Consider the following 18,189-nt stretch of genomic DNA (forward strand, 5'->3'; position numbering starts at 1 on the left):
TTGGGTCATTGTCCTGCTGGAAGACCCATGACCTCTGAGGGAGACCCAGCTTTCTCACACTGGGCCCTACATTATGCTGCAAAATTTGTTGGTAGTCTTCAGACTTCATAATGCCATGCACATGGTCAAGCAGTCCAGTGCCAGAGGCAGCAAAGCAACCCCAAAACATCAGGGAACCTCCGCCATGTTTGACTGTAGGGACTGTGTACTTTTCTTTGAATGCCTCTTTTTTCTCCTGTAAACTCTATGTTGATGCTTTTGCCCTAAAAGCTCTACTTTTGTCTCATCTGACCAGAGAACATTCTTCCAAAATGTTTTAGGCTTTTTCAGGTAAGTTTTGGCAAACTCCAGCCTGGCTTTTTTATGTCTCGGGGTAAGAAGTGGAGTCTTCCTGGGTCTCCTACCATACAGTCTTTTCATTCAGATGCCGACGGATAGTACGGGTTGACACTGTTGTACCCTCGGACTGCAGGGCAGCTTGAACTTGTTTGGATGTTAGTCGAGGTTCTTTATCCAACATCCGCACAATCTTGCGTTGAAATCTCTTGTCAATTTTTCTTTTCCGTCCACATCTAGGGAGGTTAGCCACAGTGCCATGGGCTTTACACTTCTTGATGACACTGCGCATGGTAGACACAGGAACATTCAGGTATTTGGAGATGGACTTGTAGCCTTGAGATTGCTCATACTTCCTCACAATTTGGTTTCTCAAGTCCTCAGACAGTTCTTTGGTCTTCTTTCTTTTCTCCATGCTCAATGTGGTACACACAAGGACACAGGACAGAGGTTGAGTCAACTTTAATCCATGTCAACTGGCTGCAAGTGTGATTTAGTTATTGCCAACACCTGTTAGGTGCCACAGGTAAGTTACAGGTGCTGTTAATTACACAAATTAGAGAAGCATCACATGATTTTTCTAACAGTGCCAATACTTTTGTCCACCCTCTTTTTTACGTTTGGTGTGGAATTATATCCAATTTGGCTTTAGGACAATTCTTTTTGTGTTTTTTCATTTAAGACAAATTAAATGACAATAATACCAAAGAATTTGTGTTTGCAATCATTTTCAGGAAGAAACTGAGTATTATCTGACAGAATTGCAGGGGTGTCAATACTTTTGGCCACAACTGTATACATTTATTTTCTGTTCCATTCATTCTTTAAGTGACTGCTGGAGTTAAAGGAAACAGACGATTATAGTGCTTAAGTCCCATAGACAATGAACAGAGCAGAGGTGCGCATGCGCCACCTTTCCTCAATTTAGATGGTCTTTGAAAAACCCAATTCTCAGAATCAGTAGGAATCCCAGTAGTCAGACCCACAGTGATAGGTAATTTATCCTTATAGCACAGAGAGGGGGTAACTCCCAAACTTCGTACAACTCCCTTTAAACATACATGGAGGATCATGTTGTATTTCATAGGTAGAGATTTCTGAAATATGCTTTTTTTTTTATATCCACTCCTGACATGATAAACCAAGCGGGTATTTGTTCCTCACCGTCATATGAGTCACAATGAAGGTAGGCATAATTATGAAGCAGGAGATGAGCAATACCCACACTATAGGCTAGAGGTAGGTAATCTATTTCTCGGTCAAGGACCATTTCGATATGTATACCGACCTTTGGGATCCGTACAATTTGAGCACTAACGCCGCCCACAAAGTACGTCCTGACACTAGTGTCAGGACGTAATCTTTCCTTGCATGTGCCTCAGCGTTCAGTAGTGAACACTGCGCACATGTGCTCATAGAGCAAGTAGAAATAAATGGGCTGGCAGCTGTCAAAACACAACTGCCTGAAAAAAGGTCATAGAGGGCCGTAAACAGCCCGTGGGCCAGAGGAAACCCCTGCTCTAAACCAAAGAATCTACATTGAAGGACAGTTCCCTTTTTAGGAACCGCTACGGGCACCAATTCAACCCAAGAGATCTGTTATGAATGAGTCACCAGAGGAGGAAAAAACAAAAATGCAAGCTAAGTCCAGAAAACCGGAGAGGTTGGTAGCTAGCGGATTGCAGACCCCCTGATCCTATTCACAACAACTAACAGTAGCCGTGGAGCATTCCTACGGTGGTCCTAGATGCCTCTTCACAGCCGGAGAACTAAATAAGCCTAAAGAAAGGGGGAATCTAAACTGCCCCAGAGCAGACCCCAAAGCAATAGACAGCCCCCAACATGTATTGTCGGTGAAAACAGATGAAAACACAAACAGACAGAAAGACAGGCAGAGCAAACGATGGGGCCCAACTAACTAGATAGGAAAGGACAGAAAAGATGCTGGCTGCAATCCACAAAAACCTTACCAAAAATGTCCCAACACGTCTGATGGTAAAAACGGCCCTGAAGTCACTAGACTTCAAAATCCCTATATCAGCACTCTGATATATTCTGAAGACAGAGCAAAAGAGATTTAACCAATCAGGGACAAAAAATGGAAATTCAGCAGAGCCCCAGCCGGGGCTGGCAGAACACAAAACTAAGCAAATCAGACAAAATCTCATGGAACAATAACAGAGCAAAACTTTGCTTTAGAAGACAGGAACTGAACTGGAGGCCAGAGCTCAGAGCAGAGAAATCACCAGCAACCCTACAGGGCGTCGGCTGCCTTATATCCACTCAGATTCCGGATGTCCAATTGCAATCCACCTGTTCAGGTGACAGGTTTCTCCCATCCAAATCAGTTTCACCACCTCCTTTCAACAGCAGAGGGAGTTCATCGGACATCAAAGGAGAACGAGAAAATGAGCTCACAACAGAGATCTGTTCCAGATATTGTTGTAACAGAACAAAAAGCAATCATTTTCAAGCATGATAAATCAACACTCCTGCGATTATGGCCATCAATCCGCTGGGGATATTAGCTTATTATATATGTATAGTGAGCTCTGGGGGCAATGCCCAAGTAGGGCTCTTGTGACTGATTTTTAATGAAGACTATTTGCCTTATTTTTAGCATTAGGTGCACTGGACCAACACATATATATGCATTTTATTTTTAAAGGGGTTTTCCAGGATTTGATTGTTGATTACCTATCTTTATTCCACCAAGGACAAAATCTACATGGAGTATCTAGGTTCTCTGCGCATTTGCATAGGTTTTCTCTGGCTTTTTTGGCATCTTCCCGCACTCAAGTGACATCATAATACGGAATATAGACAGAGCCGCAATGGGGACAGTGATAATGATGTCTGTAAAATGCTGTGGAATAAGATGGCGCTATACAAGTATAAAACTAAATGTAACTTATTTTCAGGAAAACTTGCAGATGTTTCTGCCTCCAGCTCCTCCCACTCTGCATAGACCTTTATGAGAATCAACTGCCATCTCTTATCACAGTAATGGGAAAGTCTTTATTCACTGAAGAAACATTTTGCTTATGAATTGATAATTTTGAGAATGATTGATCAGTCCAGGGGGAGAATGAAGCGGTTTTCTCTGACAAGATATATTACAAATTTGCTGACTTTCAAGTGAACTATTGATTTCCGTTTCGATGGGAAAACTAATTATAACAGTTACTCTGATCACTGAGGACACTTTATGATCTACTCATCACAAAGTCCATTGGTTCCAAACTAGTAAACTCCTTTACGTTTTTGTGATCTGGTATGCAATCTTAAAGAAACACACACCGAAAATAACTGGATCTGGAAGTTGTGCGTGAGCTACTAAGAAACCAAAAAAAAATCCTGGAATTGATACTTAAGGGATAAAATTATTTTGCATAAATTTTCTCGACGACTATGAAAATATCTGGGAAATGAGGCATAAAGGTCGGCAGTAACTGTCAGCCCGGCCGCTGTGTTTATGCTGGGAAATCCTACATGGAGCGCGTACCCAGGAAAGTGCCAGCAAGACATTCCAGACGTCCCACAGCAAACATAGAAGGGGCCGCTCCTCCCTGCAACATATCACCGACATGAACATCAGGCTCATGCTAAAGGAAGGTTAAAGGGCCAACCTTAAAAGTTCTCTATCTATGGAGTAAGAGGTAGCTCTCTGATCAGGGGGGTACTGCTGCTGGGACCGCCCGTGAACCCAAGAACAGCTGCACATTGCATCATTGGTCCTTACTCTGGAACTGTCCAATCAGAGCTGACTGTAGGGACACGCCTCATTGACCAGATGAGTGCTAACACCCATTTGTCTCCTTCACTTACAGCAGAGATCTTGAAAACAGGAAGGAAATCAAACAAAATATAAAAAAAAAAACGTAAGAAGAAGTACAGAAAGATGGAGATGGTAACCTGTCTATAAAATATGTGCACCCTTGGGGTGTAGAAGGACTGTAAGGTGGAATTCACACTGGGCGTTTTTGCTGCATTTTTAGCTGCGTTTTCCATTACCAGCAATGCCTATGAGATCTCAGAAATCTCCTGCACACACATTGGTTTTTGTTATCAGTGCTTTGCTTGTTTTTTTTGGACACGGAGCGTGTCACTTTTCAGCGTTTTTCACCCACTGAATCGAACGAAAAAAAAAAAAAAACGGAAAATCGGGTGAAAAACACAGTGTGAACTTAGCCTAAATCTGCAAAGTACTGATACAACTCTCAGATTTCATAATATTCACTTTCCAGCAGGAAGAGGCGCTGAGGATTTGTGACCAGACTATGTAAAACAGGCGTGACAAATCAGTTCTCAGTTCTGCATCTTCTTTTTCGCCATTCCTGTAACAAATTGCAAGTAAATGTCTTCTAAACCCCATTTCCTGCCTCTAGTTGTATTGATATCAGGAATGTACTGATTGGGAGTACAGATGATGGCAGTGATGTGTCAGCTCCTGTCTCCTCCTTTGAGGGCTCTGTACATCACAACGATCTTCTGCAGCTGCTTCTCCCCTGAGCTATGTGAGTACAGGCTGATTTTCACGGTCAGACTGAAGGGGCAACCTCTGGGCAGACTGAAGGGGCAACCTCTGGGCAGTCTCCTACTGCTTTATCCAGGAACCAGTAGATCGTTGTGTGTGTCTGATCATTTGTGAACATCGGCCTCCATGATCACACTGCCCCATGGCTGACTCCACACCACTGCCCTCCGCAGAGAAACCCCCGATTACCTAACACCAATATATAGAAATTGTTGAATCTTCTATTTTTTTCTCTCGTTCTAAAATACAAATACTCCCGAGTTTATTTCTTTCAGGCGATTTTTACAGCATAGACGTCTCCCGGGGCCGCGCACCAACTCTGCAGTGTTTACTCTGGCGAGAGCATCAGCAGGAATTCCACATAAATGAACGCATTCATTGCCATGAGCCGTCAGATCAGGAGCTCTGCTATTCAAACAGGACGCTGGAGTACAACTATTTACCTTGCAAGAGATGAAATATGAATATGAGGAGCTACAAGAAGAAACCTCTTAAAGTAAACTCGCTGGGAACATTTCCACTGGTTTCCTTTTCTCAGTGCAGAGCGCCATGGCTATTGCGGCCTCTAGGGGGCGATCTGGATGTAGATTTGATTCAGGTCAATCGGTGTCATATAGGTAGAGCACCCCCTAGTGGTGACAAGAAGTAGAAGATTATGTGAGGCTTTACTCATCAGTAAAGAAGGAGGGGGGGGGTCTTCTGAAGGTCTGGTAGGACTAAAATGCACCCACCCGTCCCATAGCTGGTGCCCAATACTTCTGTAGGTCGGCTACACCCCTTTGTTGAGTTTAAACTTTTCGGACATTTGAAACATCTTCCGGTTTTGTTATTTTGGGCCATTATTGAACTCTCCCAAATGTGCCCCGTGTGGTCCTGTTACTTGGGCGATGTAGATCTACTATTGGCCGTAGGACCACATCTGTCCGGCCACAAACCACGACCACATCGGTCCAGGCACCAACCAGGACCGCATCTGTCCGGGCACCCCCCCAGGACCGGATTTGTCCAGGTGCCCCCCCCCCCAGGACCGCATCTGTCCGGGCGCCTACCAGGACCGGATTTGTCCAGGCGCCCCCAGGACGGCATCATCTGGGCGCTGTATTAGGGCATTATTCTTAGGCAGGACCTCAGAATGTACAATACTGTCCAGCTACCGATCCTGAACATACCTCATCCGAATATATATTGGCCAGCAGTGCTTGTATGATTAGCGATACCCACATAGGTGGGTTACACATCCAGTTCTGCTGATGCATACATGACCCTGTGCGTTCCACAATTCAAAGATTACCATCTGTATAAAATGACAATAATAAAGTTTTTCTTTTTAAAAAAGGATCTCCAGCCCCTATGGCTTCCATGATATGTAGCGATATTAGGGCTAATACTCCACCGGCCACATTCCGGCAAGGTGAGGGTAATATATATATATATATATATATATATATATATATATATATATATATATATATAACGGTCAGGAGCAGGGAGGTCGGGAATGTTAATGGAGCAGATTATGGATTCACATTACACCCATGGGAACGGCTGGATGATCATAAACCTATAGCAGTCACACTCACTACCGCCCCCTTCAGGCCCATATTACTCTGCATAAACCATTCTAATATGGAGCGGTGTCATAGTGGGTGAGCGGAAGAAAAGATATCCAGACCCCCCCCCCCCCCCCCCCCCAAGTTAATAGAAGGCTAAGGGCAGTGGGGGTATTCTGGAGAGGTAAATACGTATAAAGAGTGTCCTCGTTCAGGAGGACCTGTCTAGTCCTGGGATTACAGAGATATGAATGGACGAGGTGTAATTCCTCATTTCCCCTGTGGGAGTGCTGCAGAGAAAGTCACACAGATTGCAGCGATCACAGCAGGACGACACTTTCTGATCAAGTAAGAATTGTCCAAAGTAGAGAACCCCTTTAAAGTTTCAGCCGCAATAAAAAATCCCCCCCCGACACAAGAATCGCTGATTGTTTATTCTCCCTTTTCCTGAATCCTGCGATGCCGACATGAAACGACAATTATCTTGAAAATCCTCAGAACTGAGAATCTTTGTCTCTTTCACAACCAGAAAGTAGAACGTTGGATCCAATCCAAAAAGGTGTAGGAAGAAGCCATAGCTCCTACCAAAAAGAGCAAACCTATCATTACTGTGTGCGCGCCCCCCCCCCATTGTATCAGTCACCGCATGGATCCTACATCGCAGCAGCTCGTGGGTTTACTTTAACCCTTTCCAGCCCAGGGTAAAAAAAATTTTTACTATATAATGTGCTGGTTAAAAAAAAAAAAAAAAAAATTAAGAAAAATAAGAAAAAATGTCGGTATTTAATGGGGGGTGGCTCTGATATGCTTGAATCATTTTTGCAAATTTCTTTAACTTTCCTTTCATTGATGGATCTTTACGGAGGGTCTTTATTGTTTTTGCATTTATTTTTTCTGGGGGGGGGGGGTGAGTTGGGCATGGGATTTAGACTACTCATAAAACAATCTAAAAATCACCACCCCTCAATCGTCCAGCTACGCCTCCTGTTCTCCTGATTAACAGCGCTGACAATCAAGTTAGAGGTAGGATGAGAGGGGTGGCCAAAAATTGAGCATCGACTCTCCAGACTGACCACTATGCCCCAATCAACTAATTTGAATGGACGAGGTGTAATTCCTCATTTCCCCTGATCGTTCTGCATAGGCAGCCTCAGTAGTAAAAAGTTGGTCACACTTGTCAAACACTGTTTGACGAGTGTGAACAACCTGTCAATCAGTTCTCCAAGCAATGCTACAGATCGCTTGGAAAACGCTAGCATTTTGCAAGCTAATTACGCTTGCAAAATGCTAGTTTTTCCGCGGGAAAATCGCGGGAATTTAAAATGCGATTTTCCCGCGGAATGGAATTCCGGAATTCTAGCGGAAATTTCCGCAAGAGTTCCGCTACCTGTGAACTTAGCCTTATAGTAGTTATATTCTTGTACATAGGGGCAGTATTATAGTAGTTATATTCTTGTACATAGGGAGCAGTATTATAGTAGTTGTATTCTTGTACATAGGAGCAGTATTATAGTAGTTATATTCTTGTACATAGGGAGCAGTATTATAGTAGTTATATTCTTCTACATAGGGGGCAGTATTATAGTAGTTATATTCTTGTACATAGGGGACAGTATTATAGTAGTTATATTCCTGTACATAGGGAGCAGTATTATAGTAGTTATATTCTTGTACATAGGGGCAGTATTATAGTAGTTATATTCTTGTACATAGGGGCAGTATTATAGTAGTTATATTCTTGTACATAGGGAGCAGTATTATAGTAGTTATATTCTTGTACATAGGAGCAGTATTATAGTAGTTATATTCTTGTACATAGGGAGCAGTATTATAGTAGTTATATTCTTCTACATAGGGGGCAGTATTATAGTAGTTATATTCTTGTACATAGGGGACAGTATTATAGTAGTTATATTCCTGTACATAGGGAGCAGTATTATAGTAGTTATATTCTTGTACATAGGGGCAGTATTATAGTAGTTATATTCTTGTACATAGGGGCAGTATTATAGTAGTTATATTCTTGTACATAGGGAGCAGTATTATAGTAGTTATATTCTTCTACATAGGGGGCAGTATTATAGTAGTTATATTCTTGTACATAGGGGACAGTATTATAGTAGTTATATTCCTGTACATAGGGAGCAGTATTATAGTAGTTATATTCTTGTACATAGGGGCAGTATTATAGTAGTTATATTCTTGTACATAGGGGCAGTATTAGTTATTCAGGTCCACAATTCAAATAACATGGTAGGTTTACTTGCAAAATAAAGGAGGCATTTGATACATACAGTATTTCCCAATTGAAAGGATCAAAAAGAGTTATAAAGGACCCTTTCCTATTTTAGAATACGCTGATAAAGCGATTATCAGTGCCAGCGTCATTGGAAGCTGCAGGCTGCGGACCTCCATAAACGTGATGGTGGTCCTGGGGCGGCTGTATCCTGTCATTGATCCTCAGTGTAATCTCCCTGCAGTTACCTACTAAGAAGTGTAGGATTATCAAGCAGCAAACATCTGGGTGGCAGAGTCTGTGATGGGGGCTTCACCGCACAGATCATACAGACGAATCTCCGCTCCGGGTCAGAAGTAAATTAATCCACTGGGAAATTAGAGCAACAGAATGAAAATTCCCCATAAATAACAAATAAGACCCGTCCACATCATCCGCATCAAAGATTTTATTTAAAAACAGAACTTTGAAAAAAAAAAAAAAAAATGCAGGTGAAAAACGTACTAAAAAGCAGGTAAAAAAAAAATCTAAGGAAAGTACCGTAACCAAAATTCATTAGTTGGTGCAGAAATTATAGAGAAAATCTGCTGCGTCAAAACCACACAAAATATTCATAGTTCTAAAATACTCTGTGCTGCTGAGAGAGCTCAGTTTTTGCAATCTGATCTGCTGGTCTATATTCCCCTGATGCCACATACAGAAAAGTCTTTACTGATATAATGGTGGGTCACTGGCTGCTGCAAAGCCAACGCCCTGCGCTCCTGAAATCCTCAGTGCCCCTAATACAGAATGTGCAGGTCATATGGAAGCGACAGTGATACAATTTTTCCACCCCTACATTTCTCATGGAGCAGATATGTTCTCCGAGCCTTTTATTGGTATTATCTAGTATGCTAACCCTGACTATCCGCTCCACGCAGGAAAACCGCAATGCAGAATAAACCGCAGGGAAAACGCCCGGTGTGCACAAGGCCCAAAAGAAGAATAACAGGGAAACAAAAAGCTCAGCGTCATACAGAACAGCTGATCACTCACCGGGCGTCAGAGCAGCATCTGACGAGCACAAAATCAATGCGGCCTCCGAAACTGACGATTATCAGAACAATTTCCTACAATTAAATCAATCACAGCCATCAGATTAGTCATCAAGCGCAACGTGTCCCACCCAGCGCCAGCAAATTATAGGGAGCTGCAAGACTGATAAAAAGAGAAGAAAACCAAGACAGCCCGGGGAAAGAGCCGGAACGTAACCTTAAAGGCATAGTACACAGCAAGAAACATTATATTATAAATATATACAGCTCTGACAAATTAAGAGACCACCACATCAAATCCCTGTCATGGGCAGCCCATTCTCCAGACCTGAACCCCATTGAAAACCTCTGGAATGTAATCAAGAGGATGGATAGTTACAAGCCATCAAACAAAGAAGAACTGCTTACATATGTGTACCAGCAGTGGCATAAAGTCACCCAAAAGCATTGTGAGACTGGTGGAGAGCAGCCAAGAGGCATGAAAGCTGTGATTAGCAATCATGGTTATTCCACAAAATATTGATTTCTGAACTCTTCCTGAGTTAAAACATGAGTATTGTTGTCTCTAAATGATTATGAACTTGTTTTCTTTGCATTACTTGAGGTCTGAAAGCACTGTGTTTTTTGTTATTTTTATCATTTCTCATTTTCTGAAAATAAATAAAGTTTATTGCTTGGAAATTTGGAGACATGCAGTATTGTCAATAGTTTATATAATAAAAGAGCAATTCACACTTTACTCAAAAATATACCTATAAAGAGAGAGATCAAACGGTAAGGGGAACTCAAACAGCCTGTTGCAAATGGAATAGTGTTCCCTTTATTTTTTTGAGCAGTATATGTGCGTGTGTGTATACATACATATATACACACACATTTTATTACGGGCACACTGTGTATGTATAATGTGTGTGCAGTGTATATTGCACATGCAATATGCATAGACAGATGTGTATAATATGTATATATGTGTGCAATAAAATATATATTTTCAACATGTGCATTATACATACTAATACAGACACACATTTTTACACACACATACCGTAGATACATGTACGTATGTACCAACATTAGTATGAAACATTCTGAGCCCGATTCATCAAGCCTGCCACTGATGAACAGTCTCTGGAGCAGCACGCAATAAATTCATCAATCCATCAAGAAAGATACCCCCATCACAGTCTGGAATAATTTTCAGTCATTTTTTTTTTGCTGTACACTAAGATGAATTTTACAGCCACACCCCCACACCGCTAAGCTCTTCCTAATCTTAAAAAGTTTGGTGTAAAAAAACTTTAAAAAATCATGTAATTTTTGCACGTGTTGCAAAAAAACTTCTGTAACATTCCAAACAGTTTTACATCACATTCTTGTCTCAAGCACTGGAAAGTCCATCTGTAATATTCTACAAAGAAAAAAAAAAAAAAAAAAAAGTGAAAAAAAAAATTGGGGCTTATTTAAAGGGGAGATACTATAAACATCTTAAACACCACAGCCTGCTCCCCACCAGAAACTGGAGCATGTGCAGTTTGCTGTGCCTGGTGTGTGCATCAATACAGAGCATGTGCAGGAGACGGGTTCTCTGCCCGCAGCACAGGATAAAGGCTGCGCCTGCGCTGGAACCCCTGCTGCAGCTCCATAATATAAGAGCTGGAGCGTCATCCACACTGATCAACAGAGAGGCCCTAACTGACCCTACAGGACATTTTCAAGGTCTGGTAACGCACAGCGGACACTTGAGACCAAATTTGCATTTAGACCCTTCCCCCATGACAGAAAATGAGCATCCATCCACAGGACCCAGCGACCATAGTATTGCCACTTCTTATCTACTTGTGAGGCCCAAAGTTATGTGTCGTCAAGTTTTTGTAAAATTACTCTATAGATCCTATAGTAATAAACCCCACCCACTCCAATAAACTCCTCCCACATGGAAACCGTTACGACCACTGAAGTCCGTCAGTGGCTGCCGATAGGCTGCAGCATTCATAATTACGTCATGGTGGTTGTTCTTAAAGGGGTTGTCCCTTTTAGTTAATTAAAATAAGAAAAAAAAAAAAAAAAAAAGATACAAGTGCCGATTTATCAAAGCTTTTACTCCAGAAAACTGGAATTAAAGTTTTGAAAAGTCAAAATGTTTTGGATTAACGGGGAGTTGAGCAAATATTTCGCACTTTTTGGCTTTTTCACACCAATTAGAATCGGCTACAGCGCTGGGGAAGAGCCACGCCGGGGTCTGGTCACGCTCGGCCACCAAATTAAAAGTGACCGCGCTTCGTACCCCAGAAAGGTTACTCCCAGCATTACCGATGCAGCGCAAGGAGGAGCAGGCAACTCAGAAGAGGAGCCAAACTCATTAAGATGGACGCCCCCTTTTATGAATTAAGCCCCTCGTACTCCAGTAAGAGAAAAGAGGGCACTAAAGATTTGGTGCAAAGTACGCCATTTTTTATACTAAGGCAGCCAGGGTGTCGCTGAGAAGGACTGAAGACTAAATAGGTCAAAAGTAAAAGGAACCGTCGCCCCTAGCAACAGAACACATCTTCAAACCTTATCCCATACAGGTTAGACTAAAGTTCTGCCTTGTTGCCGTGGCGACTGTTTATGTTCTTTCCACTGGTTTTAGCATATGACAGGATGTTCAGGGAGTCCCCCGGCCCACCAGGAGCACTGATTTCAGTCACTTCCAGAAACTTCAGACACTTTCCCGTACCCCACCGTGACTAATGCCCGCCGCACAGTAGACGACTGCTTTAGATTTAAGCGCGGCTTTAAGAAGTCAGGCTGGGGAGAGGCCGCCTGACACCTTTCCAGCACACGGAGACGTATGAATCACTGCTCTGGACACCGGCTGACTCGCCTCAGTCATGGCGGAGCACACGAGGCAGCGCCCTGACTGCCAGCCCCAGCCCAGGGACGACTGCCAGCCTCAGCCCGGGGATGACGCCTCACATTTTCCATAGAACGCATAGAGCCGACTGAAAACGGAGAAGAAAAGGCAGCGGCTACAAAGAGCGAGTTATTTCTGGCCCTGAGAACAGAAGGAACGCAGACGCCTCTGACAACATTCTCCTGCAGCACATGGTGGGACTTGTAGTTCTCCTCTAGTCACTTACACTGTATCTGGCGGGATTCTACCGCAACGTCCCAAAAAACCTAGAGGCCGAGATTAATGGGGTAAAAATTAAGAAAAGCTTGAATTTAATAGAATTCAATCACATAACACAATATTATTTGTTGGCTTTATTTGCATTTTTATGCTTTTCTTAAAGGGTCTGTACGAATTGTGACTGGTATTGCAACTCTGGGCCTCTCAGATTATTTTTTGCATCCTAAATGCAAAATTAAGCAGCTTTTTCTTTAGTCTTTATCTGTCAGAGCTCCTGGATTTTAATCCCTCTCTGCTCCCCTCTTCCTTCTCTATGAGTTAGAGATAGAAGCAGGGGAACAGGAAGGGGTTGAATACATAAGATTTCCAGTGTGGAGAGGAGGGAAAGCACGTTTAGTCTCAAGGAGGGCAAAACAGGCTACAGGTTAGTAAGAAAGCACAGGGAGAGGAAATGAGTGCCATATCTGTCAGAGCTCCTGGATCTGATGCCCTCTGCTACCCCCTCCCTTCTCTGTTAGAGATAGCAGTCAGAGAAAGAGCAGGGGCTGTACACAGATTAGGATGAAAGTGCAGGAAATGAGTGCAATAATGATATAGACAAGACCAGCTTAACCTTGTAGACGCTACTATAAACTTCACAGCATGGAGAAAGCCATTCCTGCCTGGTATGGCACAACAAAGATCCTCAAAAAAAAAGTGATTTATCTGTCAGATCTCCTGGATCTGATGCTCTGCAAATCCCTTCTTTAATTGTTTTAGACAGCAAGGCAGGCAGGGATTATATACAGATTTACAATATGGAGAGGAGAGAAAGCATTTACAGTCACAGGGAGGCAAAACAGACTCCAGAATTGGAAAAAAAGCATGTGGAGAGGAAATGAGTGCAGGGTAAAAGCTGTGCTGATGTATGAGCTAATGGAGACAATCCACAACAAATTTTTGCTCTTGCCATAGCAAACGTATGCAGAAATCCACACTGCCCATCAATTTATGCAGGGTGTGGATCTCAATCTGCCTTCTAATGTTTTTCGAACTACAGGGAGTTGCAGTATGTCAGCCACCTTGAGAGCAAACCACTGTATTAGACAATTGCATATATGACAATTCCATAATATTGTATGTCCAGAAAATCGCATTCCATTTGGCATCCCTGGAGACATCGGCTGTTTTATGGCTGCCTGTATCTACTCCTGCATTGTCTACCTCAATGCTTTGGTAACGTTTCATTCTGTAACCAATCGATGCCAGTAAATGGCAGATAATGGGCAACTCTTGCTCTACAGGTTCTTTTACAAAAGCAGCAGGAGCCATTTAAATCATGGATCATTTAAAGGGCCGGATCACTATAAATCGATTTTTTTCTTTGTAGCTTATCACATATGAAAGATCAAGCAATAACTTTGACAAGCAGTCATTGACTGCGTTCTTTTGTATATGGGATATAAAGCATAGACTGGATATAAATTATATAGATTGAGCGGTGTTTGTCACGTGGCACAATGCACAGCGACATCTACAAGTATTACACGGAGGGGGGGGGGACCTTCAACATCGTCCTATTAAGATGCACAAAGAATGCAGTCTATATAGCATTTAATGACAAATTGACCCTGTACTATATGGATATGCAGATGCAGCAGAGCTGAGTTTGTCTGTCGACTCTTCTGGCATTTATTTTATGTGCAAAGCAATAATGCACTTTAAAAAAATAGATTCCTGCCAACTATTCATTAGGGAGAGTCCCTGGAAACTGAAAGATATAGAAGATGCACCAGAAACCTCCAGTGCCGGCTGCCAGAACAAGAAAGACGGCGACTACGACCTGCTACATTATAATTTTACATCAAAGATGACAAGAGGTAAACCCACACCCTTCACTGAAGTCATCTCATCAGGTGCCTGGGCAAATGACAAACTCAGCTCTGCTACATCCACAAACACAAGATCCCTCCTAAGATCATACGATTATGGGCATTGATGGATTTTTCCTCGCTCTCGGAGTCAGCCATCACCGGCTGATGTTGATCAGATCACTGTCAAAACGTTTCTCCAACGCCATGGACGGACTGTATGTGACCCGACATGTCCTAGTCTATAGGCGACACCTGTGACTATTCCTGACCCTCGACCCTAATCAATAACGCTGCCAACTTGGATCCCAGCGGAGCAGTCACCCCACTTTCCCGCGGTCAGTAATACGCAACCTGTTTGGCTTTGCACCGTCCAGAACGGAGAACATTTCCCATCTGGAACCCGGAAAGTTGTGTGACAACCTCTGTGGCATCAGTACTGGTGTCGTATTGGTTGTCAGTCCGCTTGGGAAACATAACTATTGTGTAATAACAACAGATGAGGAGAAAGGAAACTGATATAAAGCTCCCATCTGTAGCGTCACAGCCTCATCATCCTCTGTGAGCCACACACGTCGTCCTCTACAGATGCAGCCATGGTTGGGTTTCACTCCCTGAGGGCTCCCCAGTTTACTCCCACACTGACATAGGACTGTTTCACTATAACATGATCCCACATGGGAAAATAGACGGCAAGCCCCAAAGTAGACAACATAAACTAATGCAGCGCTACGGCATAGGTTGGCGCCACATACACGACCGGCATCTGTTGCGTCTTACCTTGTGCAATAGCGATGGACTCGAATCTGTGCAGTTCCCTCAGCAGACAGCTCCGCTCGGTGGAGTGCAGGCTGTAGATGAAGTCTCTGGCTCCTTGTGCCGTGTTCAGGGACTCCATGGGCTCCTTCCTCGGGTGCGTGCCCAACAGCCGGCAGCTTTGGAGCAAGATGGGGCAGCTCCTGGGATGTCTCCTGACGCTCATCCCCAGCCAGCTCCACGGCTTGGGAGAGATAGCGGGACGCAGAACAGTCCGGCTCAACAGTGCAAGCATGGACATTGTCCTTGTAGTGCCAATAGTCAATACACAGGTGACTGCCTGGACCTAGATAGGCAAGCTTCACCAAGAAGAATAAACCTTGGTCTGTGTCAGCATATATCAATGTTTAGATGATTGCCTGGGACAAGACAGGCAAGCTTCCACGTAAGAATGAACCGCTGTGTGTCCGTCAGCATCTATCAACGTTCATGTGATTGCCTGGACCAAGATAGGTAAGCTTCCATGTAAGAATTAACCTGTGGGTGTCCGTCAGCATCTATCAACATTCATGTGATCACCTGGACCAACACAGGCAAGCTTCCACGTAAGAATGAACCTGTGTGTCCATCAGCATAGATCAATGTGCAGGTGACTGCCTGGACCAAGATAGGCAAGCTTCCTCGTAATAATGAACCGCTATGTCCGTCAGCAGATATCAACGTTCATGTGATCACCTGGACCAAGACAGGCAAGTTTCCTTGTAAGAATGAACAGGTGTGTCCGTCAGCAGATATCAACGTTCATGTGATCACCTGGACCAAGACAGGCAAGTTTCCTCCTAAAAATGAACAGGTGTGTCCGTCAGCATATATTAATGTTCATGTGATCGCCTGGACCAAGACAGGCAAGCTTCCTTGTAAGAATGCACAGATGTGTCCGTCAGCATATATCAGTGTGCGGGTGACTGCCTGGACCAAGACAGGCAAGTTTTCTAGTAGGTATGAGCCTTGGTGTAGACTGCCTGGACCAAGATAAGCAAGGTTCACCGGTAGGAATAAACCTCGGTGTGTTCGTCAGCATAAACTGACGAGTAGGTGACTGCTTGGACCAAGATAAGTAGCTACCCAGCAGGTGTGACCCTCGGTGGCTCCGTCCGCCTATAGCGATGTTCAGGTGTCTGCGTGGACCGAGATAGGCAAGTGTCACCGGTATAAATGAACCTCACCGGTATGTCTGTTGGCATAGATCAATCTTCAAGCGACCGCCTGGACCAAGATAGGCAAGAATCCCAGTGTGAATGACCCTGGAGGGGTGAATGTGCATAGGTGAGCGTGCATAGATAGGGGACACGACTGCTCACATAGGGTCTGGGTGTGCGGTGACGCTCCAGCATCGGGAGACACAATGTATCACTGAGGGATTAATAACAAGCCGCGCATTCTACACACCGGGGCACGGCTCGGTACGGCAGCCACTCACCCTGCCCGGGGCACCCTGCAGGCAGCACGTCCAGGTCACCTCGGAGCCGTGTTTCCCCGGACTCGGGAGCGGCGGGCACAGCGTTGTCACCGGGAAGAGAGAGGCGTGGTGGAGTCCGCACCACTCTGTGCCCCAGCAGTGACAAACTGTGCGCATGCGTGGTCCGGGCGAACTGCCAGGATGACGCGAGCACGCCGGGGCGCGTCCGCGATGACTGACGCATGCGCAGTGCGATGTGCGCTGCCTAGAGGGGCGTTTGAGGGTCAGTGTGTACCGGGAGAGGGTCATAATAAAACCATCAGCAGGACGGGACTGCCCACTAGTTACTGTGCCACAGCTTATACTGTGCAATATGCGGGGCGGAAAACTACCCAAAAATCAACTTCAGAGGTGCATAGTGTTAACCCTTTCGCGACTGGGACTTTTTTTTCTCTTTTTTTTACGGCGTCGTTCATTGTGCGGTAAAAATGACTTGAAAATAGGATTCTTCAGGCCGCTCCTATTACAGCGATACTGTCACCGGCAGGGTCTTTTTTATATTAGTGGTTAAAAAAATTTCAGAACTTTGTAAAAAATTAATTACCGTATAATTTGTTGATATCTGAGCCGCACCCCGTACCATTTTGGGGTACATACAAAATTTCCATATCTTTTATTGCAATTGGGAGGGGGGGTGACCAAAAACAGCAATTCTGAATGTTTGATTTTTTACGTCTTTACTGTATGGGTTAAATATTTTTATGTTGCAACCCCAGATATCTATAAGGCCAGCCAGTGATTTGTACCAGGTACTGCAGTATATGATACAAGCAATCAAATGATGACAGGGTTAGGCCCTAGATAAACTAACAGAATTCTGAAATTCCATTCCGACTGTTCCAGGAGGAGAGAGGGCTCCCTTGTAGATTGTGAGCCCTTTCACAGATAGGCTCAGTAACTGCGCTGTGCCTGCAAAGAAACTCTTTACCCTGGTGAACAAAACCAAATCAAACCACCCGACAGAGTTACACTGCTGTGGGAAAACGGGCTGTAGTAAATGTTCGTGATTGCATCTGTCATATATGTGTGGGAGGAACGGCCCCCGTCAAGTGTCCGGGCTGGAACCAAAGGAGCCGTCATCTGGGTTCCGGGGGAAACTGTCCCCGGCGGACAGAATTCGGGGACCACCCGTTCTGACAGACAGATGGGCTGGGGGAGGGACCAGTTTAAAGGAGAAGGGGAATTCCCCAGACGATGAGTCAGTAAACCGGGACAGAGACTGCAGGAGAGCGTGGGAGCGACTGGAAGCTAGAGCGACC

At 44.1% G+C, this 18,189-nt stretch overlaps 1 protein-coding gene across 1 annotated transcript in view; it reads right to left on the bottom strand.

Moving 5' to 3' along the window:
• TMEM65 (transmembrane protein 65) overlaps nucleotides 1-17,145 on the bottom strand; it is a 53,874-nt gene extending 36,729 nt beyond the window's left edge. Inside the window, exons 1-2 of the mRNA XM_073590301.1 lie at nucleotides 16,892-17,145; nucleotides 15,436-16,250 (exon numbers count right to left, since the gene is read on the bottom strand). Coding sequence (XP_073446402.1) covers nucleotides 15,436-15,712 — 277 coding nt within the window. The 5' untranslated portion in view covers nucleotides 15,713-16,250; nucleotides 16,892-17,145. The remainder of the gene's footprint in view (nucleotides 1-15,435; nucleotides 16,251-16,891) is intronic.
• Nucleotides 17,146-18,189: the final 1,044 nt, after the last annotated feature.

Source organism: Dendrobates tinctorius, unplaced genomic scaffold (genome assembly GCF_039654945.1).
Source record: "Dendrobates tinctorius isolate UK_male_01 unplaced genomic scaffold, ASM3965494v1 ptg000116l, whole genome shotgun sequence".
Classification (NCBI taxonomy): Eukaryota; Metazoa; Chordata; class Amphibia; order Anura; family Dendrobatidae; genus Dendrobates; species Dendrobates tinctorius.